General features: G+C 34.7%; 2 protein-coding genes and 1 long non-coding RNA gene across 8 annotated transcripts; 1 reads left to right on the forward strand and 2 right to left on the reverse strand.

Annotated features, from left to right (window-relative positions):
- Positions 1 to 1,670: 1,670 nt before the first annotated feature.
- On the reverse strand, positions 1,671 to 7,244 carry LOC138903577 (COP1-interactive protein 1-like). Of its 3 annotated transcripts, none has more exons than XM_070191948.1 (3): positions 7,015 to 7,244; positions 5,572 to 5,894; positions 1,671 to 4,380 (listed from the first exon to the last, which is right to left on the reverse strand). In XM_070191948.1, the coding sequence occupies exons 2-3, from the start codon at positions 5,822 to 5,824 to the stop codon at positions 2,129 to 2,131; spliced, it is 2,505 nt and encodes an 834-aa protein (XP_070048049.1). In that variant the 5' UTR covers positions 5,825 to 5,894; positions 7,015 to 7,244; the 3' UTR covers positions 1,671 to 2,128. The 3 variants fall into 3 exon arrangements, with proteins under 3 accessions (XP_070048049.1, XP_070048051.1, XP_070048050.1); XM_070191950.1 differs by having other exon boundaries at positions 5,734 to 5,894; positions 7,015 to 7,242; XM_070191949.1 differs by lacking the exon at positions 7,015 to 7,244 and adding an exon at positions 6,112 to 6,851.
- Positions 7,245 to 10,311: 3,067 nt separating this feature from the next.
- LOC104112065 (uncharacterized) lies at positions 10,312 to 15,043 on the reverse strand. 4 transcript variants are annotated; one of them, XM_070191771.1, is made up of 4 exons: positions 14,864 to 15,043; positions 14,643 to 14,763; positions 11,080 to 13,853; positions 10,312 to 10,777 (listed from the first exon to the last, which is right to left on the reverse strand). In XM_070191771.1, the coding sequence occupies exons 3-4, from the start codon at positions 13,811 to 13,813 to the stop codon at positions 10,509 to 10,511; spliced, it is 3,003 nt and encodes a 1,000-aa protein (XP_070047872.1). In that variant the 5' UTR covers positions 13,814 to 13,853; positions 14,643 to 14,763; positions 14,864 to 15,043; the 3' UTR covers positions 10,312 to 10,508. The 4 variants fall into 4 exon arrangements, with proteins under 4 accessions (XP_070047872.1, XP_070047870.1, XP_070047871.1 ...); XM_070191769.1 differs by having other exon boundaries at positions 14,597 to 14,763; XM_070191770.1 differs by having other exon boundaries at positions 14,643 to 15,043.
- Positions 15,044 to 17,927: 2,884 nt separating this feature from the next.
- Positions 17,928 to 22,006, forward strand: LOC104112058 (uncharacterized). The gene is made up of 3 exons (XR_011412580.1): positions 17,928 to 18,068; positions 20,702 to 20,812; positions 21,840 to 22,006. It is a non-coding gene; the product is annotated as an uncharacterized lncRNA (long non-coding RNA).
- Positions 22,007 to 22,703: the final 697 nt, after the last annotated feature.

Consider the following 22,703-nt stretch of genomic DNA (forward strand, 5'->3'; position numbering starts at 1 on the left):
AAGTGAGAATTGTTCTTTTAATTAAATTCTTAATATTCCAAAAATCAAACTCGACCACACTCGCGGGTCATAATACATATTACGAAGCTGTTCGAGACCTTAAGTCACTGAACGGGACATTAATTCTTAAAACGACAAGTCGGGTCGTTACAAGTCAGGCCTAAGTTTGTCTTTATATTAAGATAAATTTGTGCTATATTGACCATAGAAAGAAAAAGAAAAAAAGACATGACTAAGCTAATGAAACCGTCCAGCTGATTTTAAGGCATTTGAGCATTTCTTTGTTATATGCTTCCCGGATTTATATTGTTAACATGCCCTTCTCTGGTTTAGTTTTTAAATCTTGAAAATGAAACTATCTGAATTATTTACTTGTATGCTATTTGAGAATTTGAGATTGCTGACTTCACTAATAAGCATCGGGAATTTCTACCATATTACCGTTATGCTAGTAATTATTTCATTTATATAGGAAAAAAATTCTCATACTTTTAAATTTTTTCGTGACAATTGACCGTTTCCCGTGTTCTTGATAAAGATGAGATCAGTGTTGTGGTGGATGAAGAGTAGCTTTTGAACTACCTTTGCTTTAGCATGAAATTGGATTATATGGTAAATGAAAATTGATCAGATTTTAGATGTTATTTAAGTTTAATTTTTCATGTTAAGGGGTGTGACAAAATTTTAAGTTCCTTTTCATTTCAAATAGTTCTTGAATTTAATTTGCTGAGGATAGCTTTCACTTGGGAAATATAATGCTTTTGAAATTTTATAACTGAGCCTATGATATCCGCAATTTAAACATGGTGGTGTTGGACTGTCTTATGAAGCATCAAACAGTGTTAAATAATTACTCTCTGTCGCGAGTTCGAATTTTGCAGCAGATATTGTTGGAAAAAATTACTATAATATTGATATTGAACAGAAATAAAAATAGTAATAACTTATCAAAATAAATATTGTATTCGTGGCAAGCCACTGTCTTGAAGGCGATTTTGGTCGACTAGGATGCAAACCGCTACGACCATAGCTCCCTAACATGTGTACTCATGACCGGAAGTTTGGAGTTTATTAAAAAAAAAATTGCCAAGAAAAAACAAAACAAGAAGAATAGCAGTTCTTGGAAAAAGAAACCGAAGACGCTATATTCAGACACCTTGGAAATAGTTACCAATTCTTGGATATGATTTCATCTCGTGTTTTTCAAGATTTTACTGAAACGGATTGGAAACATAGCTGTTTTATCAGGAAATAGTAGACCTGCTAAACAGAAAGTATCATAGTACGTCGTCCTTCCCTGTCCGTGCGCGTTTTTCTTCTCTACCATGACGAATCAAAGGTCAAACATGGTTAGAAAATTGAAGAGCTTAATATTGTCCAGAAAATTTAATATCAAAAGGATGTTAGCAAGTAGAATTCCATAACATAATCTCTTTTCAGCAACAAGAGATTTGGTTTAATCCCAAATCCAGATGCACAAGAGAGTAAACTATTACATCCCAAATGCAGACGTACAATGCTAAATCTAGCTTTTGCCAGTGTGTAAAAGGCAACAACAACAACAACAATAAACCAAGTGTAATCTCACATAGTGGGGTGTAGAATGTACGTAGACCTCACCTCTACTCTGATGAGGTAGAGAGGTTGTTTCCGATAGAACCCGGAGTGTGTAAAAGGCTTAACACCAAAATTATTTGAGTGTGTCACTAATGTTTTTCAGGTACCTAATACTCTTTATTCATTATACAATCTTCTAACAAGAACAAACCTATTGATGAACCAAAAAAAAAAATGGTGAACAACCTCCAGGACAAGATTTTGCCAACCTTCTCAAGTTTAGTCGGAATGGAAAAACTCCTGGTAAGAGCTTCAAATGGCGGTTACAATCTTCTTAAGTTTAGTTGGAATGGAGAAACTCCTGGTAAGAAGCACTTTCCCCTGTAATAGGCCCTATGCAGCACGAATCTTGATAAAGGAAACAAAAAGGATAAAAACTATTACATCTCATCAATTGCATATATAGTCAAAAGGATAAAATCTAATCGGAGAAACTCCTGGTAAGAAGCGTTTTCCCCTTTTAGTGGCCCCGCTAAAGAATGTAGTTACTGATGGTTGAAGGAAATCAATCCTATGGAGCGCTCCTTCGGCCAAATTCAGCTAACAGAATCCTTTTATAATAATCAGAGCGACTACGATGATAATCAATCCATACACATAATTGTCTAATTGCCTCTCGCTTTTCCTCCTTTAAAACCAACATTGATTCCTCTTGGTCCTTGATCATTTTCTCTAGTTCTCTAACTTTGTTCTCTAACTTCCAAACTTTCTCTCTATATTTCAATATCTCAGCTTCCTTATCATCACATTGTGTAAGTAAACAATCAAAATCATCTTTAACATGTGCCATTGCTTTGTTTTTCCTCATCACCCAATCTTTAACGAACTTCAACTCACACGAAACCTTGGATATTCGATTCAAGAAATGAGCAGTGCATTCCTCAAATTTTAGTGCCACTGCATCTAGTGAACCTAACATATCACTTGCTGTCAATGATATATCCTTAATTCCCCTTAGCCCCATTTCATGTCTTGCATTTTTCTCTTTTAGGTCTTTATTTTCTTTCTCGTACGAGTTCCTGGTTTTTTGGTACCACTCCTTGTTCTCGATATGCAATTGTTCTGCTACGCGAATCCTTCTGCTCAAGATTCGTAAACTGTCCTCAAACGTCTTGCGTAGTTCCTCAGTCATTTCTTCTAGTTTTCTTTCAGCATTGTGAAAATTTGATTTGGAATCTTCTAACCTGATTTGCATTTGCTTATGTTCCTCCTTTGACTTGTTTACGATAATTTCCATTCCTCTTATATTTTTCTCCAGCTCCGCGATCTTGATAGTCAATTCAGTGTTTTTCTTTTCCATCTGCTTAAGCCTTTGTGAAAATTCATGTTTCTCTTTCTCAAGCTGAGATTTCAATCTAGACTTTTCAGTTTCCGCTGTTGAAATTCGCGCTGTCAATGTTGAATTCTGAGTGGACATATCATTCATATAAGCCTCAAGTTTCTTTTGAAGAATTCCCACCTCTGCTTCTTTTCCTAAAAGTTTTGTTTCCAACTCCATAATCTTATCATTCAGCTTTTCTTTTTGTAATTCTAAATGATAAGCTTCTTGATTCATATCCATTATCTTCTCTTTCAAGTCACTTTTTTCTTTCGCGAGTGATTTCACCTCCGAGTTTAGCCCTTCCTTCTCTTTTGTTATCCCTTCCTCCGACAACGTCGTGCATGTTAATTTCACTTTCATGTTCTCTATCTGAAGTTGACATTCTGATACTTCTTGAGTTTTTTCTTTTAGTGACAACTCTAGTTCATATTTCTGATTTCTTAAGGCTTCCAACTCCTGCTGCAGATAATCAGTCCTTTCTGTTAAATCAAGAAAATGTGTTCTTTCTGTTAAGTCCTTGACTTGATCTGATCCTTTCTTGGTTTCATGTAACAATTTTTCTTCCAATTCATTCCTTTCAGCACGTAAACGGTTCACTTCTTTCTGCAGACCGGTTGATTTTGCCATCAGATCGTCGATTCTAGACTTTGACTTCTGCTGATTCTCCTTGAATTTTTTAAGAAGTTGAGAAAATTGATCATCTTTCTTTTTGAATGTTGCTTGTAGTTCTAAGACGCGAGCTTGCAATCCTGAATTACTTTCTTCCATTCGTTTAACTTCATTTGACTTGTACACGGTTTGCTCTTCGAGTTCTCTCTTTTGAACACATAAGTTTTCTAATTCAAGCTTCATTGTAGCAACTTGATCTTCTAACTCTTTCATTTTAGACAATCTCTCCTTCTCGCGAAGTTCAAATTTATCGGTGAGAGACAAGATCTCGTCTTCTTTTTCTTTCACTTTCTCCTTTAACAATGTAGATTCATTTATCAACTTCTCTTCGCCTTGAATCCTAAGGTCTTTGAAGAATTCCTCTGGCTCAGACACTCGGCCAAAAGGCATCGGCACATCAAAGTCCATAGTTTCAACCTTAACTTCACTTTTTGAGGTTATTTTGTCCTTCAAAATAGCATCCTCTACATCTAAAGTCTCACAATTGGAACAAGATGAGTTACTTTTGGTAGCCATTTCCTCAGGGGTATAATATAATTCTGAATTAGAACACAAAGAAGATTGAGAAGACGAATCGCCCTCGTGTTCTTCATTAAGTTTTTTCCTTACTTCCCCTTTGAGATTATCATACATAGAATAAACGGATTGGTACTGTTTATGGAATTCATCAACAAGTTGAAGTAGTTCTGATCTTCTCTTCAAATTCCCTTCTCTACTCCCTTGGTTTAGTCTCTTAATTAGCTTTGCTATTCTCTTTACTTTATTCTCAATCTCTGCAATAAGAATAAAACTCTTCAGATTAGGATTCTCTTATTTTATGAACCAAAAATAACAGAAAACATAATGCTTAACATCAAAAAAATATATAGAATCCACATAAACTCAATGTGCATTGTATTGGTATGAGTACATGATACAAACTTGGATGTATTTAGGGATCTCAGTGCTTATAAGTTATTCTACAATGCAATATACCAAACAAGAAAATGCAATTAAACGACAACAAGCAATACAGTTTATCTAAAACATTGTTTCAATGAGACAATACAACAAGAAGCCTAGTGAAATCCCATGTGGTGTCTGGGGAGGATAGTGTGTACGCAGTACTTACATAATGAGACAATACAGTACAATATAATATGATATAAAACGATATATTATGAAACGATGGAAAACAACAACCTAAATAGGCTATTACAATTTGCCACCATTATACACAGAGGTGAATCAAAGATATTGAGTCAGTGGGTTCTGAATGAATATGATCTTATTATGTGCATATGATTTATATTCTCTTTGCATATGTCTAGATAGTTCAGCCTAAATGTATCGGTGTTCAGTTGAACTCATAGAACCTATTCTAGATCTACCTCTACTACTTATACACCTAGTTAAGGTCACATAATCTCGTAGGTGCACTTTATTTGTATAAAGATATGACACAAAACTTGGATTTCATTAGGGGGTAATTAGAAATTTTCAAGTGACATTAAGTTTTGCCACCATTATGCACTTTCTTGACAGGATGATCAGCAACTTTCTGTGAACTAGTTGCCATTCTGTATACAATCTAACCGCACATTGTTTCAACAATACATTACGACACAATACAACACCGTACAAAACGATACATTATGAGACGACGAAAAACAACAAAATCACAGAGTAAGGTAGAAAACAATACATTATGAAATGACGAAAAAAGCAAAACCAAACAGGCTTTTAAGGTTTGACACCATTATACACAAGGCAAATCCAGGATTTAGAGTCAATGCGTTCAAAATGAGGGTAATCTTATTATGTGTATTACACTCTATATTCATTTTTGCACATGTTTATATAGTTCGAGCTGAATGCAATGTGTTCAATTGAACTCATAGAACTTATTCTAGATCCGCCATTAATTATACACCTAGTTACATTAAGTTTTGCCAATTTTCTTGACAGGATGATCAGCAACTTACTGCGAACTAGTTGCCATTCTGTATACCACATAAATCCACGTTCAGGGTAAATTTGTGCGCGAAGATGTGCTTTAAATTGCCTTCTTTTTGCCTCTAACGCGTTATCCCACAACCTCCAATAACATTCAAAGGGTCGAGGTTGTTCTGGAATTGAATAATTACCTATTTTTATCCATTTCAATTCTTCTTCTTTTTCAAGATCAATATGACTCCCAAATGCCTTCATTGATTCCTTCCAACTACGCTTCGTCATGTCTGTTCCCAAATTTTCAATGGAAATTAATGCTCGAAATTGGCTGCTGGCATCAAAATTGTTTCCTCAACTGCATTAAAGAGCAGAAATGGTAAATAACTAGTTACAATTTTAATAAAAGTCGCCAACCAAGAATTCTAAAACAATGCAAGGATATTACATCTCGGATTTTAACCTGTGACATAAAGCAACTTCTGATCCACATTTACTACATGCACTACAAGATTCCGTTATGTCAAAGAGATTCAACAATTTATATATATACATAAAAAAAAAGTTGGTTTTACCTTATTTGCTTTAATTTTGAGACGAAGAGGCTTCAATTAAACCTCTTTTGGAACATCTAACTCTTCCTTGGGGTGGAGCTAGGTGGACGGATTCGCCCGAAAATTACACTGTCTATTAGGTCAATTTTTTTCATATACATATATTAGAAAGGAGAAGGGGAGCCTTGACGTAACTGGTAAAGTTATGTCATGTGACCAGAAGGTCTCGGGTTCAAGCCGTGAAAACAGCCTCTTGCAGAAATGTAGGGTAAGGTTGCGTACAATAGACCCTTGTGGTGCGGCCCTTCCCCGGACTCCGCGCATAACGAGATCGCTTAGTGTACCGGGCTGCCCTTTTTTTAACATATAGTAGAAAGAAATCCTCATAGCTCCTTTGCATGTTTATTTTCTTTATTTTTGAATCCTCTTAGTAAAAATCCGACATACGCCACTGTCCCGGTTGTGCATGTTGAATTATGACATGTTAAATCTCTTTAAAAAACACAAGGAGAACAGAAAAATAAACATCTGGAACAGGCCCAAACATTTGTCAAGATTCATCCAAAAATTTATAGCATATGATGTTTGAGAAACTTCACCTAAATCGGATGCTTTAATTAGATACAAATGCCTTCTCATTTGAGGTTCATTTTTTTTTCTGGAATTTGTTGATTTAGTTTCATGTATATAATAAACATGGAGACAACATGCAAAAAAAATTAAAAAACAGATAAAAGAAACATTAATGAACATTCAGGAATATATATATATATAGATACATACATTTAAATAAAAGAAATGTTTTTTTGAAGGTAAAGATTCAAGAAAGGTGATGAAAATGTTGAATATATGAAATTAAAAGAAATATCAAACAGAAAAGCAGATATAATTAGCATGATACTTCAACCAAGAGAAATATATTACCATGCAAAATTCACTTTTTTTATTGGGAAGCTTCCATTTTCTGGTTTTTTATCCTTTGATTTGTTTTTTTCCCTCAAAATATTACCTAAATTTGGGAGCAAAAAGATGAGGATGTTTCATCTGAATCAAGAAAAAAAAAAAAGAGCTTTAAAAGGGTTAAAGAGGAGGAAGAACAAAATGGGGATCACAAAACACAAACATTTATTTTATTTTGACATATGGTGTGATTTTAATTTCACATATTGTTTTGTAAATATAAAAGCAATAAAATATGATTCTGGAAGTGTAAAAAAAAAATTAAAAAAAATGAAAGTCTCCCTTGATTTATCAATCATCTAGAAAATTACGTTAAATTGTGGTGTTGCTTTTATTTTACTTTTTAATCAAAGTTTTGTTGGAGAATTACATATCCACCAGTAATGTATTTGTTTTTTTTTTTCTTTTCAGTTTCCTTTTATCGAACGATCAATTAGTTTAAGTCAGAAATGTATTTTTTTTTTATTGCTAAGGAGTTCAGAATTCCCATATTATTTATGTATTTTAATTGATTATGATAGATTAATTATTAAATTTTTTATGTTATTAAATTAGACTTAGGAAGTTATTTATGGAATAAGTGAAAGAAAACAGGGCTGGCTATACAAATTCTGCCTTCTTTATTTTATCGCTTGAGCCTGGCCTTGTTCTTCATCCAGCACACTAGCAAAGAACTTTTAAGTTTAAGCTCATAGAATCGCTGTCGAAATCCGAACGCCTACCCCGACACGGAAAGCTTATCCCTGACATTTACATAAGGATTAATAGTCTAGTCCAATATTTTTTGTCCTTAAAATATCATATATGCACCGTCGTTTCTAAATCCAACTTCAACCGAGTGTACGTCTGTTGCGGGAACAGGAAGAATGGAAATTGACTTTTATATTGAAGAATGACTGAGACCATAAAATCATTTTACACTCGCAGAGGCAGTTTCAGGATTTTAATTCTATGGGTTCAGGCTTTACGGTTTTAGTATTGAACCTATTATATTTTTAAAGTTATGGGTTCAGACCCACTATATATTGCAATTTTAGTGAATTTTTACATTAAATTTATACTTTGTATCGAAAGTATTGGGTTCAGATGAATCCGGTACTATAACACTACATACGCCATTGCACACCCGCACATGTGGCTGAATATATAAGGTAATTCACACACCTTGGAAAATTCATTATGCATCCCTGACTTGCCACAGCTTGATCGGTCCTTACAGGAACCTAACGAAGAAAAGGTCAGTGGTGCACGATTCAAAACTTGGTTGATAATGAGCACGCCTCTTTACCATTCTCAACTTAAATACAAGGCTTTTTTCTGCGATAAGATTCGAATCTGTGACGTGAGCATAACCCACATATTACGTGTTGCACTCTCACCCACTAGACCAAAGCCCTACGAGCTATAAATAAAATTAATTAGGGTGACTTGTAAAAATAATATTTTTAAATAAGGCGGCTTATCACATTAAGACTCTTTACAATGCACCTGTTCAATTGATCCATTCGTTTTACCAGTTCTTTTTTTCTTTCTAAATTTTTGTTTTACCAATTCAAATCCGTGCTATTTTTTTTTTTAGTGCCACGAACAAATCAAGGAATAGATCATGTTGCAGCAATGACTCCTTTAAATGTACTCGTCCACGTACCCACTGGTGTGGCCTTGCGATTCATGAAGCGAGCGAATATCTTGGTAGATCAAGGTTCAAATCTCACTAGGGACAAAAACGCTAGGTGATTATTTTCCAAACAGCCTAAACTTTGGTGACAAGAGCTACTGTCTTTGTTCGTGGAAGGTAGCATATGGCAATCCGGTACACGAAACATCCCGCGTTCATGTAGGGTCTGGAGAAGGGCCGCACCCTAGCTAAGGGGGTGTGATGTAGGCGGTCTACCCTAATGTAAGTATCAGTGGCAGGTTAATTTCACGGCTCGAACACGTGACCTATAAGTCACACGGAGCAACGGTAAAGGCTCCCGTGGAAGGTAACATATACTCATGAAATAGTCGAGATACATACAAGTTGACCTAAACACCACCTGTTATAAATTCATTTTTTAAAAAGGACGCATGCACATAGAGTCCAGATTTTAGAAGGCTCATATGGTCACATGGTGTAGAGGAGCTTAGCGAACAATCAATGAAATTGCAGTTGACATAATGTAGTGGTTTTTTTTTTTCTACATGTGAAATGATCATTTGTACACCCAGGTATATACGGTCAGAGCTGGACCAAGAATTTGAAGGTGGCGAACGAACTGCTCAACCAGTGCCCTTATCTTAATTTTAATCTAAGGGTTCCAAGTAAAATATATAATCGTTTTTAACGTATATACACATATATCTAGAATTTTTGCCAAGTTAACAAGGTCCGGTGACCCCTCTATTCCAAACATAGGTCCGCGACTAGTGTAAAAACTTGGTCTATAGGAAACAGTTTTGTTGATGATGAGGTCTTGTAGTACTTGTACTTGTCATGATTCTCTTCCCCTTATATATTGATATATGAAAAAGTTCTACATTGTCTGTGAATGAATTTTTTTTACTTGGTCATCTCCTGTCTCAATGAAGAAGAAATAAAGAGATCCGTCTATATCGAAGTCTCTCGGTTGAAAAAATAATAGGAAAATTCCTGGATTACTCATGGAAAAGAACTAAAACAGAACGGTTTTGCCTACTTAAAACTAAGAGGGGATGCCGCCTAGTACTAAATTCCCGATCTGTATTAATCAATGCCAACTCAAACAAGAGGAAGCTCCAAATTGGCATTTATCCCATATGCTGGTGTAAACTGCCTTTAAACCAATTTCATGTGAGCCAGAAATGCCAACTTTCGAGTGCAAATACAAATCGGAGATTTTGTTCCTGAAATTTAGCAACTTTTAGCTGATGAAGAGTATTACAGGCAGGGGTGAAGCTATGTGTGGCCATTATGGTTAACTGAACACCCTTCGCCGAAAAATTATACTGTATATAGGGTAAAATATTATTTGTTATTGATAAAAGAAATAGACTTTGAAAACCCTTTACAACCACTAGCAAACGGTATTCAAAATTTGAACACCCTTATTGAATTTTCTGGCTTCGCTCCTGATTACAAGAACCATGAAATTTTGAAAGTAGCATCCTCTTGTAGTCAGGGAATGAAAGTAGATAATGTGACATTTGTCGTCTTAGAATCAGAGAGTTCAATAGGCGCGTATAAGAATCACACTTCATTCATATTTTGCTTCAATATATTTAAATACGAAATCGCTTAACTAACTTGTAAGGTGGAAAACTGTATATATATGTAGTAATAGTGCATATTTCTCTTGTTACAAAGGCCCCCATGAAAATCCGGGGAGGTTTTGTAGCTCTAACCTGGGACTAGAGAAATCTTAGCCTTGAGTGAGTACATTGTATGAATCTATTCAGTGCAAATACTGCTGTATATGCATTAAGTGACAGATGAAGAGCTACGCGATCTCTGAATGAGACGGATGAGCTTTCCGTTGTATATGTGGGCTCATACCTGAAGGTTGACACTCTCGATTGACTCTAGCACATCGAGAACATGGATTTAATGGTGACGAACTTGGAGATTGATATGCATATCCCTTTGTGGCGATCGCTGGTGATGATCTTGAAGATGCCTTTGGTGTTCGTGTTGGTGAAGACATCGGTGATGAATGTATTCTCTTAGCTCTAGCTGGTGAAGATCTTGGTGAGTCATCATTCAGTTTCTCTGCACAAGCCATTCAATATTATACTCATGTTTGGAAATCCTCAAACACTAACTAATCGACTGAGAAAAAAACATCTACTCCCTCTGTCCCAATCGGTGTTGTTTGACTGGGCACGGAGTTTAAGAAAGAAAGAAAGAAAGATTGACATTTGTGCGGCTATAAATCATCTCATTAAGGGTAAAACATGAGTTCTAAAGATAAATTGTTTAAAGGTGACATTCTTTTTGGGACTGACTAAAAAGGAAAGAGTGTTGGGACGGAGGGAGCAAATTATTTTTTGGGGGGCGTTAGAAAAAATTACCTGTTAGAGAGCTAGTCTTTGTATCCTGCAGTTTGCCGCGCGATGAATCTTTCTTCACTGTTATCTTTTGATTTCTGGTCTTGGATGCAGTTGTCTCGGTGTTCTCGGATGATATTGAAATTTGATTAGTTTCCAGAACTTTCTTCTCTATAATCTTCGATAACTTTTCGTTTGTTTTCCTAGTCCTTACACTTCTCCTTTGCGCGTGCTCACCTTGAAGTGGCTTGTCATTGACAGTTGACGACTTCATCCTTTCTGGAGTCTTGGAATGTAGTAATTTCCTATCATCAGATGAATGTTTCTTCTCAGGAGCCTCGGAACTGATTAGTTTCTGATCGTCTGATGCATGTTTCTTTTCTTGACTCTCAGGACTAGTTAGTTTCTGATCGTCTGATGCATGTTTCTTTTCTTGACTCTCAGGACTAGTTAGTTTCTGATCATCAGATGAAATTTTCTTCTCTAAATTCCGAGGAGATACTAAGTTTTGCTCAGCTGATTTTATTTTCTCTGTAGTCCGAGGAGATACTAAATTTTGTTCAGCTGCAACATTTGCTGTAGGTTTTTCATCGCCTGCTTTTGGAGACATTACCTTCTCCTGGTTGTCCGAAAATTTCAGTCTTTGGTTCTTGCTCATTGATGAGATGATCTTTTTCTCTAGTGTGTCGATACGTGGTGACCTATCAACTATTGGGGTTGATAGTACTTTCCTATCTGGACTATCAGCAAAGAAAAACTTCTCGTCTGCTGCTACAGACGAGAATCTCCTGTCTGGACTCTCAGAGCCAACTGATGCTTGATCGAATAAGTAAAGCTTTCTATGTGGTATTTCTGAGATAGCTGATCTCTGATCAAACAATCTTGAATCTTTCCTGTCAATTATCTCTGAGCAAACTGACCTTCCATCGCTCGGTGCAAGAAAGAGATCATCCATCGCAGCCAAATGCCCGTCATCACTCAGAATCGATGCTCGCCTATGGACTGAAAATCCATCATTTGATGAATCCCAGTTCTTTCCAGAAATTTTCTCTTTCTCAATCAGCCGGTAAGCAAACATCTGGAAAGGAATCTGTGATACCGGTGTCAAACACGTGCTCTCCTCTTCAGAAAATTTCTTCGAGTAGCCACCCTCGATATCACAATAGTCTACAAGTGGAGGAGCAGTTTCAGGCTGGCCATGTTCTGGATTTATGACAAGAACTTTCTTGATATAATGTAAAATCCTGCATAGAGATGAGAAACGTGGGCGAAGATTTGGGTTCGTATGCCAGCATCTTCTGGTTAAGTTCACAAGGTATTTAGGTGAAGGATATGGAAAGAGAGGCCTTTCCCCTGCTCTGATATTTCGGACCACTTTCTCGCCTTGCAAATGTCCTTCATCGAATGGAACTTTGCCCGTTAAAATTTGAAAGCAAATCATTCCGAAGCTATAGACATCAGCTTTCTCCGTATACTTGGATGTGCATTTGGTTCCCGGCTTTTCATTTTCAGCTAGAACTTCCGGGGCATACCATATAATGGAGTCAGCCGCGCTGTGGTTGACAGTCTTGTAAGTACTTTTAATCGAAGTTAAGCCAAAGCCTTTGATTTTCGCGTGAAAATAGCTCTCTGCTGAGGAATTCCTCGCTTTAAGAAGGACATGAGACGGGTTCAATTCTCCGTGATAGATCTTTCTCGCGTGCATATACTCCATCCCTCGAGCAATCTGAAGCATAATATCAACTGCAGCAGACGTAGAAAATGGCAGTCTCTTCCTTTGGCCAGAATGCTCCTTTATATACGTCGCAAGAGTATCGTTCATCAGCTCCATAACAAGGTACCCTTCTTTCCTTTCTTCATCATAAAAACCACAATGATATTGCAATATGTTTGGATGTGAAAGTGAAAACACTAAAGAAATCTCACTATGCAATGGTTCAACATCTCCAAAAAAGTTCCTCAGAGCAAAATTTTCACCTAACCATTGTATCTCCTTAACATGTCCGCCCCACGACCCTAAACGCCTCTTCACATGATAATCGTTTGATCCAACTAAGATTGAACTAGGTAACAATATCTTGTTACTTTGTTCAACACCATCTAATTTCCTTAGCAAGAATTCTGCGATCCTTTGCTCGTGCTTCAACAAAGTATCTGGTGCAATTGCATTTTTCTTTTGCCTTATGTTTTCAAGAAGCAACCATCTATCTTCTTTCCAAGAACTCTCCAACCGGCTACATATTTCTCGCGTAACTAAATACTGCTTCCCAAACATCCACTGAAAAAACCTCGGATCGATCAATTCCCTATCATATTTCTTCATAACTGCAGCTCTTCTCTTCTGCATTTCCTCCTCGTCGAATCCTGAGATTTCTGCAGCCGTCTCAATCGCCTCAATAACAACAGGAAAACAACAAAGCAAGTTATGTATGTGAAACTCAACACAATCTTTGTTCATATGAAGACTTATCGCTTTTCCCCACCAATCTTTCACATCCAAACAATATTTTATATACGATTCGCCTTCTTTAAAGATCCTATGTAACTCTTTCATTGGTTGCTCAAGAGCTTTCCACTTTGTATTCCTCTCATTTAACCTTAAATTATGTTTGATTTCTTCAGAAATGGTATCAAAAGCCTGAATATACATATCTAATAGGAAACAACATTGCTTATGATTGATTTGAATATCATGTTTCAACACCATTAGAGCCTTCAAACTCCCTACTACCTCACCAATCTGCCTGAATTGATCCATTTATCTTTATGAGTTACAAAAACTTCAACAAAATAAGGACCTACAATAGAAAAAAACAACACAAATTTTAAAAGGAAGAATATGAAAATATGCAATAGAAATCTTAAGTTGCACAACATGAAAGATTTGAACATCCAAGAAAGAAAGGGCAGTCCGGTGCACAAACCATCCCGTATTCACGCAGGGTCTGGGGAAGGGTCGCATCCCAAGGGGTGTAATGTAGACAGTCTACCCTAATGCAAACATTAGTGGCTGCTTCCACGGTTCGAACTCGTGACCTATAGATCACAAGAAGAAAAAATATTGTGTTTCTCCCCATAATTGTTACTTAGTCCGATCAATATTATATGCCTTTTAAAGTTCTTGTATGAACCTGACAAATTAATAGCCTTGATCATAAGAATATTTATCTAAATTACATTATATCTCTCCTTAAATGTTTTACTTAATTAATGCTCCACTAATTGGAACAGTAACGATGGATTTCTAAAACGTCAAATATTTTGATCAAAATATAAGTTTTCCAAGGCGATTAAAATCAGTTTATCAAACATGATATCAAATTATCAATCTAGTTGAACATTAAAGCATGTAACATAGGGCTAAAGAGAGCCAAAAAAGAATATTTTGTGTATAATCTTGCATAATCGCGAATGTTCACAGTTTCGTTACATATACCAAATAATACCATGCAAGGAAAAAAGGAAAAAAGGGAAAAAACTTGCATCATATGAAGCTCCATGATATCAATCTATATATATAGATCATGAAATGAACACATACCAAATAATATTGCAAACTTTGAGCTTTTACAAAGTGGGGTTTGCACCTTTTTTTCTACAAGAGAAATGCTGAATTTCTATTAGGTTTCTTAGGATAAACCCAATAAAAATTCAGCAAATATCCTTTTTTGATCAGATCAAGACACCACCTTCAACCAAATTGACTTGCTGAAATTAACGTTGAAATACAAAAATATATAAAATTATCATCAAAATGTAACGTACCCAAAAGTTGGAAAAATCAAGATAAGGCTAGAAAAATACCAACCCCATCATGTTGTAAAATGATGATCGTTTTTAGGTAATTAATTCAGAAACTGATCAAACTTTGGAAAACGTAAAGATCAAAGTTGAAAAGTATGAGGTTGGTAATAGAAGTGGGAAAAAAAAAAAGGAATTTTTTGGAATAATATTTTAATTTATCTGTTTTAAGGATTTTGCAAGCGTTTTTGACCAACCTGAAGAATCTTTGGAAATGGCTGATTCTTTTTGAATTCTACATTAGTCATGGCCATTGAAGACTTCCGTTTCTTTTGGGGTTGAATTATATATCTTCCCACAATTTTTGGAAAAGTCTTCTCGAATATTTCTCAATAATTTCTTTTTTCAAATGGAACAAAATAAGATATTAGATTAACTTATATACAAGGATAGTATTATTTATTCCAAGTAAAGGAAACAAATTCAAATGTGACAAAAATTACCATCAACAAGTTCTTTTAATCAAGCAAATAGAACGTGTTGAATAGAGTTTTACCTTACATGCATGGTATTTAGTAGTAGTGTACGTAGGGTGGAGCTAGGATTTCAACTTTACGGGTTCAGAATTTTAAAACGAAGATTTCAAGTGCTAATAATTGAGTTCTAAATTTAATATTTGTGCATATTTAATGAATATTTTTAACACAAATACATTATTTGAACAAAAGCTACTGGAATCGACCAAACTCATAATCCGACTTCTAGGTCTGCCCCTGAGTGTATGCAGGAATTTTGCATAATTAGCAGTGTTAATTTATTATCACAACTCGGCAGGTGTGTAAGATTATCTGTCGCTTGTGTTTATACAAGACTACAAATTCTAAAGTTTTACTTTTGTTTCAAATTGATATCTATTATCTTACATTATTCTTAAAATGTTAGACGATCGAATAGGTTAATTTTGTAATTAAAGCTTCGTACCAACTTCGTAAATCATAAGTGTTTAATTTTCCCAATAGGTTAATTTGCATTGATAAAGTAAAAATTATCCACGCAATAAATCTTTTATAAGTAACTTATAAGAGTTTAAGTTATATGAATACCAGTGTAAAAGATATTTGCACAATCACTTGTTCTGTTATAACATGTTATATTATATTGATGATGTAAGAAAAATTATTGTGTTGTTAACGTATATAACTTAAATCTTCTTAATGCATATCTTAATTCCCTTAGTATTTGAGGTGAATTTGTGAGATCGACTTAGGATTTGTTAAAATTGACCATTCTGCAAGGCCAAGAATGGGAAGAGAAGATAAAGGAAGAAGTATATAGAGAAGAGAATTTCAGAAATTATTATTTTTTAAAATTCCAGCACGTCGCCGATACAACAAGCGACTTATTTTAGACCTACTTTAAAAATTCCTTTTTATTTTCTGTTGAAATTTTCATATTTTTTCAGAAAAGCATAGATAAAACTAATGCACAAATAAAAGTTTGTTAAAAAGTTTGATCCGCAAACAGATATATCGCATAGAGCCACAACTTATTGCTGATGCACTTTAACAGGTGTTTAAATAATAATAATAATAATAATAATAATAATAATAATAATAAAAAGACTTTTAAAATTTGTGGTCTAAATTAAAATATAAATTTTTATTTAGCTATAAATTTTCTATTAAGGATAAATAGTAAATGTATGTTAATTGTTATAGAAAGATATCATAATCTTGGGACAACCTAACAAAGGAAAAGTATTAGTACATATTTTGAGACAGAGGAAGTATTATAAAAAGGAAATGCACGTAAATTACGGATTCAAGCTGTGGAAACAGTCGCTAATACTTGTATTAGGATAGATGTCCACGTCACACCCCTTGTGGTGCGGTATTTTTCCAAACCCTACTTGAACGCAAAATACTTTATATACCAGGTTGTCCCTTGATTTGTGCTTTTAGTGACCAATAAAAGAGAACCTTACTATAAACCTACCCAAATTTAATTAGAAGAATTAACCCAAATAGCCGCTCACCCAACCGCTTAAACTAAAAATAGTCAGTAAAAGTATAATATATACTTCATTTCTGCATCATATATGTATAATTATGTATATAAACTTTGTATATGACTAGAAAAAGTAAAAAATGAATATGAACGGCTATTTGCGAAAAGATCCCATTTAATTAAACTTGGCCTGCAAAGGAGCTCGTAAAAACAGCACGGGCTAGCCGATTTTTGGACTGGTAATTGAAAAATAGTCAGCGTTTGCAAAGTCATTGAAAAATAACCATTATTTTGCTGCAACACTGAAAGTTGCGGCATAATATACTAGAGATTGGTGCACCTGTATATGAACTTCCAGCATATTATGCAGGAATTCCAGCACACAAAAAGTTCCAGCATAATATACTAGAGATTGGAGCACATGTTTATGAACTTTCAGTATATTATATTATGTTGGACCAATATATTATGCTGGAACTCCAATATATTATGATAGAAGTTCATATGTAAAAAATTTGAACTCCAGTATATTATACTGGAATTTTTTTCGGATTTTGAACCGTGTTTTCGTTTAAATTTATCTTTATATAAAAAGTGACTAAATTTCGATTACTTTTAAAATTATGGCTATTTTTCAATTATCACGTATAAATCTGGCTATTTTTGAATTTCGAACTCCTCGTGAGCCCAAAACTCTGGCAACCCAAAATTGGGTAAATAAGATCCTGACACGTGGAAATATATGGACCGCCGATGACGGTGGGAAACAATAATCACATGCCATTTCCGAGACATGTGTCGTGGACCCCACATTTTTCCCGTCGACAAGAATACCGATTACCGATTCTCCCGGTTTACCACTCACTGAATCCAACGAAAAGCCGTAAATAAAAACCATATAAACAAAATACTCTCCGTTATTACAACCTTTCATCCTTCAAATATTCACATTATTTTCATAAAAATTTGTATTAATTGTGATTTTTTTAAAAGGAAATCGTCTTGTTTAATTTTCTCTCTCTGCGCACGGCTCTCTTTCGAGAGATCTTTTCGTTTGAGGCTGTTCGCAGAGAGAGTAAGAAAAAATTAAGAATTAATTGAAAAGAGAGATTTAATAATTTAAAAAGAGAACAAAAAAATGGGTATGGGATCTGATAAATTGATGTTTGGTTTCGTTTTAGTATTTGTTCTCTCGATCATTTTGCCTGCTGTTCAGGGACAAGAAGGTTTTGCTCCGGCACCGGCACCGGCTCCGACCAGCGACGGTTAGTTTTTCTTTTTTATATTTTATTTTCTCTTTTGCTTTCAATGGTAATTCATGATTTAAATATAGGATCTAGGATTTTATTTGACAGGTTCAACTTTTTATTACTGATGTAAGGAGTATATTTTTAAAAAAATTGGTGATTTTTAATGTATGTGTCGAAAATATTGGATTCAGTTCCCGCCAATTAATATATAGTAGTTCGAACATGAAAAAAGACAGCATATTGTATAAAGTATATTGTATAAAGTATCTCGCGTTCACGTAGATACGTCTAACCTAGTGCAAGCATTAGTGACTATTTTTACGGCTTGAACTGATGACTTATAGGTTATACGGATACAAGTTTACCGTTGCTCTAAAGATCCCTTCAAACTAGTTTGACCATGATTTAGATATTTTTAGTGAGAGGTATTTAGGATTTTATCTGATGGATTCAACCTCTTACTATTGAACTTATTACATATAATTGAAATTATGGTTTCAAACGTAATATCATCTTCCTTTCAAAAGTTGAGTTAGTTTTCTGAGTTCGGTTGAACGCATTGATTGCATACTCAATCTATCAATTAATATATAATTCGAGTTAAAGACAACTTTTGGTTGGATATGGATGTTCTATTTATGTATAGTGCTGAACTGCTGATTGTGTTTGGTTGAAATGATAAAATGAATTAAGCAAAGAAAATTGGCTTGTTGATTTTCCAGATCTCCCGTGCCAATATTCAGATCTATGTTTTATTTTTGTTTTCCCACCTGATGTTCAGTTTGCGACCCGACTAAATTCGGATTCACGCCGGGAAGTCCCACATTGGGATAAAGCGCTCTCTAACAAAGTTGACTTCATACACAGAGCTCGAATCTGAGACTTCTGGTTAAGGATGAAGGAGTACTTACCACTTCACCACAATCCTTGTTGGTGATTTATAACTTGTTTGGTCACGCTTTTGAAAGACCAAAAGTGCTTATTCAAAACAAACACTTATGTTTAGAGATCTTATCGTGTTTGACCGAGCCTTTGATGAAAATGATAAGTGTATTTCAATAGTACTCCTTCCGTTCACTTTTAATCGTTCATTTTGGACTTTTCACGCCCCTTAACAAACAATGATCGACATAAGTATTTTACCACAATAACCTTGTTAATTGATTCGTTGGGTTTGTTGTTGTTAACCCTATTAATTGATACTTAGTCTCAATAATTGAAACCAAATTCCCATACATAATTATAGTAGCCAATATGAAGAATCAATGTTTAACATTAATTTTTTATAGAAATTAGCACTTTACAACGCATCCATCTCTTTAGTTTAAAAGCTTGATCTTCATCTCTCTGTTTTGAATTTTTAATTTTAATATTCTTTGAATCTTCAACCATTTTAAGTAAGTCCTCTACTTCAATATTTGTGGAAATTTCAAGTGTTTCTTTCAATATGTTTTTCACATCTTTGTCCATTTCTTAAATGTGATGCTCACAAATATTTTTGACTAACCGAGAGTTAAAGAAAAAACTTTTGAAGAAAAAAATATTCCAAAGAAGAGAACAAAGATTAAGTAGAATTTTGTGTTAATTAAGAGGGTTAACGAAGAGTTCTTTGTCAATCCCAATATTAAGCATTGGCTAGCTAAAATTGACCATTAAGCCGTTGTCTAGTATTCTAAAAATATATTTTTATTTTTAGTTGTCACTTTTAGTATATTAAGAGACAATTTTTTCCCTTGTTTTATCCTTAATTCATTTACCAAGACTTCTTCAAAAATTAATGGTCAATTTTAGCTCATCAATGCTTAATATTGGGATTGGCACAAAACTTTCCATTAACCCTCATCGTTAATACAAAACTCCACTTAAAGTCATCTTTTGTTCTCTACTTTAGAATATTTTCTTTTCTTCAAAAGTTTTTTTTAACTCTCCAGTTAGTCAAAAAAATTGTGAGAATCTTCTTTAAGGAATGGACGAAGATGTGAAAAACATATTGAAGGAAACACTTGAAATTTTCATAAATATCGAAGCAGAGAACTTACTTAAAATGATCGAAGATTCAAAGAATATTGAAGTTAAAGATTCAGAAAAGAGATATGAAGATCAAGCTTTTAAACTAAAGAGATGGATGAGTTGTAAAATATTGATATCTATAAAAAAAAATATTGGAACTTCATATTGGCTATAATAATTACGTATGAGAATTGGTTTCAATTATTGAGAACAAATATCAATTAGTAGGGTTATTGTGGTAAAATACTCATGTCAATCATTGTTTCTCAAGGACGTAAAAAATCTAAAGTGGACAACTAAAATAAACTGAGGGAGTAGCATATATTTTCCAAATTTCAGTGCCAATACTTATTTATCGTACTCTTCCTTGTTGCTCTCTCCTCGACAAACTTTATTTGTTCCAAAATTTCTTGCATTTATTCCTTCAAATTTCTCCTTACGCTTCAATTAGTAGAGTAATCACGTGATACATTTAAGCGAAAAATAAGGGGTATTTTAGCTTAGGCAAAGACTATTCAATATCTTCTGGTTGTTACTGCTTCTTCGATATCATATTTCTTTTATATACTATTGTGACTATATATTGTCGGATTATTCCTACGAGAGAAAGTTTTAAGTACCTTGGATTTATTATTCAGGGGATGGGGAGATTGATGAAGATGTCACACATCATGTTGGAGCATGATAGATGAAATGGAGACTCGCTTCTGGTGTTTTGTGTGACAAGAAGGTGCCACCAAAACTTAAAGGTAAGTTCTACAGAATAGTGGTCATGCTGGTTACATTGTATGAGGCTGGGTGTTGGCCTGTGAAGATCGCCCATGTTCAAAAGATGAACGTAACAAAGATGGGGATGTTGAGATGGATGTGCGGGCACACCAGGTTAGATAGGATTAGGAATAAGGTTATTCGCGACAATGTGGGTGTGGCCCCTATTGAAGACAAGATGCGGGAAGCGAGGCTTAGGTGGTTTGGACATGTGAGGATGAGGAGTATAGATGTCCCGGTGAGGAGATGTGAGAGGTTGACATTGGAGGGCCTACGGCGAGGTAAAGGTAGGCCGAAGAAGAAATGGGGAGAGGTGATTAGGCAAGAAATGGCGCAGCTTCAGCTAACCGAGGATATGACCCTTGATAGGAAGGTGTGGAGGTCGAGGATTAGGGTAGGTGGTCTAGATTGTTCATACCGGTGGTATTAGTACGCACTCTCGCATTCTGTTGGTAGTACGTTTCTTTGACCACCCGTCGTTTTCTTTCATTTTGATCATCTTATTATCGTGTTGTTTTTATGTTGCTTTTACATGGCTTTTTGGTGTTGTCGCTTCTTGTCTATCTCTTAATTAATGTGGTGCTTATGTTTTCCTGAGCCGAGGGTCTATTGAAAACCACCTCTCTACCTTCACAAAGGTAAGGGTAAGATCTGCGTACACACTACCCTCCCCAGACCCCACGATGTGAGATAATACTGGGTATGTTGATGTTGTATACTATTGTGATTATGATTATCTTGACTCGGGGGTCTATTCGATAACAATCTTTTTACCTGCACAACATAGGGATAAGGTTTGCGTATACTTTACTCTCATCAGACTTCACTTGTGGGATTACACTTGGTATGTTGTTGCGAAGACTTTTAAATGTCTTTCTTAACGAATGTGTAGCTGCCTTGAAACATAAATCTGTGTTTTCTCGTGCGTGTTGGCCAGGACATCATGGTTATTTAAAAAAACAGTAAGCATGGAAGTGTTTTAATTGATTTGTGGTAATTGTATTGTAGGTACAACAATTGACCAGGGGATTGCATGTGTATTAATGTTGTTGGCTTTGGCAGTGACATATCTTGTTCATGCAGCTGATGTTCAATATAATTAACTTCTAAAAGAACAATGGATTTATTGAAGATCATTCGTATTGAGAGTGCCTAGGTTATGGGATTTGTACAAGGTTTTTCTTGTAATTTGTATTATACCTAGGACACATGAAATTTAGTCATCTTTGTTTAGGATTCTAACTTTTGAGAAGCTATCTATTTTGAGAATCCGACAATATTTACATATTCTTGGTTTTGCTACTCATTATTCTGCATATTGTCTTATTCTTATACTGTGGAGATTAAGAGGAAACTAAAATGTGATATGTGATCTTCCAGAAATTGGTACACGTTTTATGTATTCTTGGTTTAGCTACTCATTATAAGTACGTCTTTGTTGATTTCTTGCACCAAAAGAACTGAAACAAATTATTTTCTACAATTTAAAAAAAAAAATCTAATTGTGGACCTATTCTAATAAAGACATAGGGAATAATATTGACAAAATTGCACCGGTTGTCGCACTAAGAGACTGGTCTTTAATATCGTCCCTTTTATGACTTTATTGCAAAAATAGATTTCTTTCGTCAAGATCACCATAGTTCTTCAATATTTGAAGCTTGAAATTATTTGGGGGTGAAAATTGAAAGTTAATGATTGATTATTATTAAAATTGTTTGAGTGTTATTAATTTGTGCTAAAAAATTTAGTTCATATATTGATTTGGTGATTTGCTTTAAAAAAATTTAAAACTTTATTGTTGGACCTTAAAAAGTATTTAAGATGATATTATTTGATTAAATTGGTAATCATTTGTGTTGGCATCTGGAG

The sequence above is a fragment of the Nicotiana tomentosiformis genome, chromosome 12, assembly GCF_000390325.3.
Source record: "Nicotiana tomentosiformis chromosome 12, ASM39032v3, whole genome shotgun sequence".
Taxonomy (NCBI): domain Eukaryota; kingdom Viridiplantae; phylum Streptophyta; class Magnoliopsida; order Solanales; family Solanaceae; genus Nicotiana; species Nicotiana tomentosiformis.

What these genes read in the sequence shown, in the direction of transcription:
- LOC138903577 (XM_070191948.1), bottom strand. Translation starts at nt 5,824, where the DNA reads ATGACGAAGCGTAGTTGGAAGGAATCAATGAAGGCATTTGGGAGTCAT. An exon ending in AGAATGGCAACTAGTTCGCA is followed by an intron (nt 4,381 to 5,571) that starts GTAAGTTGCTGA and finishes TTCTTATTGCAG; the next exon opens with AGATTGAGAATAAAGTAAAG.
- LOC104112065 (XM_070191771.1), bottom strand. Translation starts at nt 13,813, where the DNA reads ATGGATCAATTCAGGCAGATTGGTGAGGTAGTAGGGAGTTTGAAGGCT. An exon ending in AAAGACTAGCTCTCTAACAG is followed by an intron (nt 10,778 to 11,079) that starts GTAATTTTTTCT and finishes TGGCTTGTGCAG; the next exon opens with AGAAACTGAATGATGACTCA.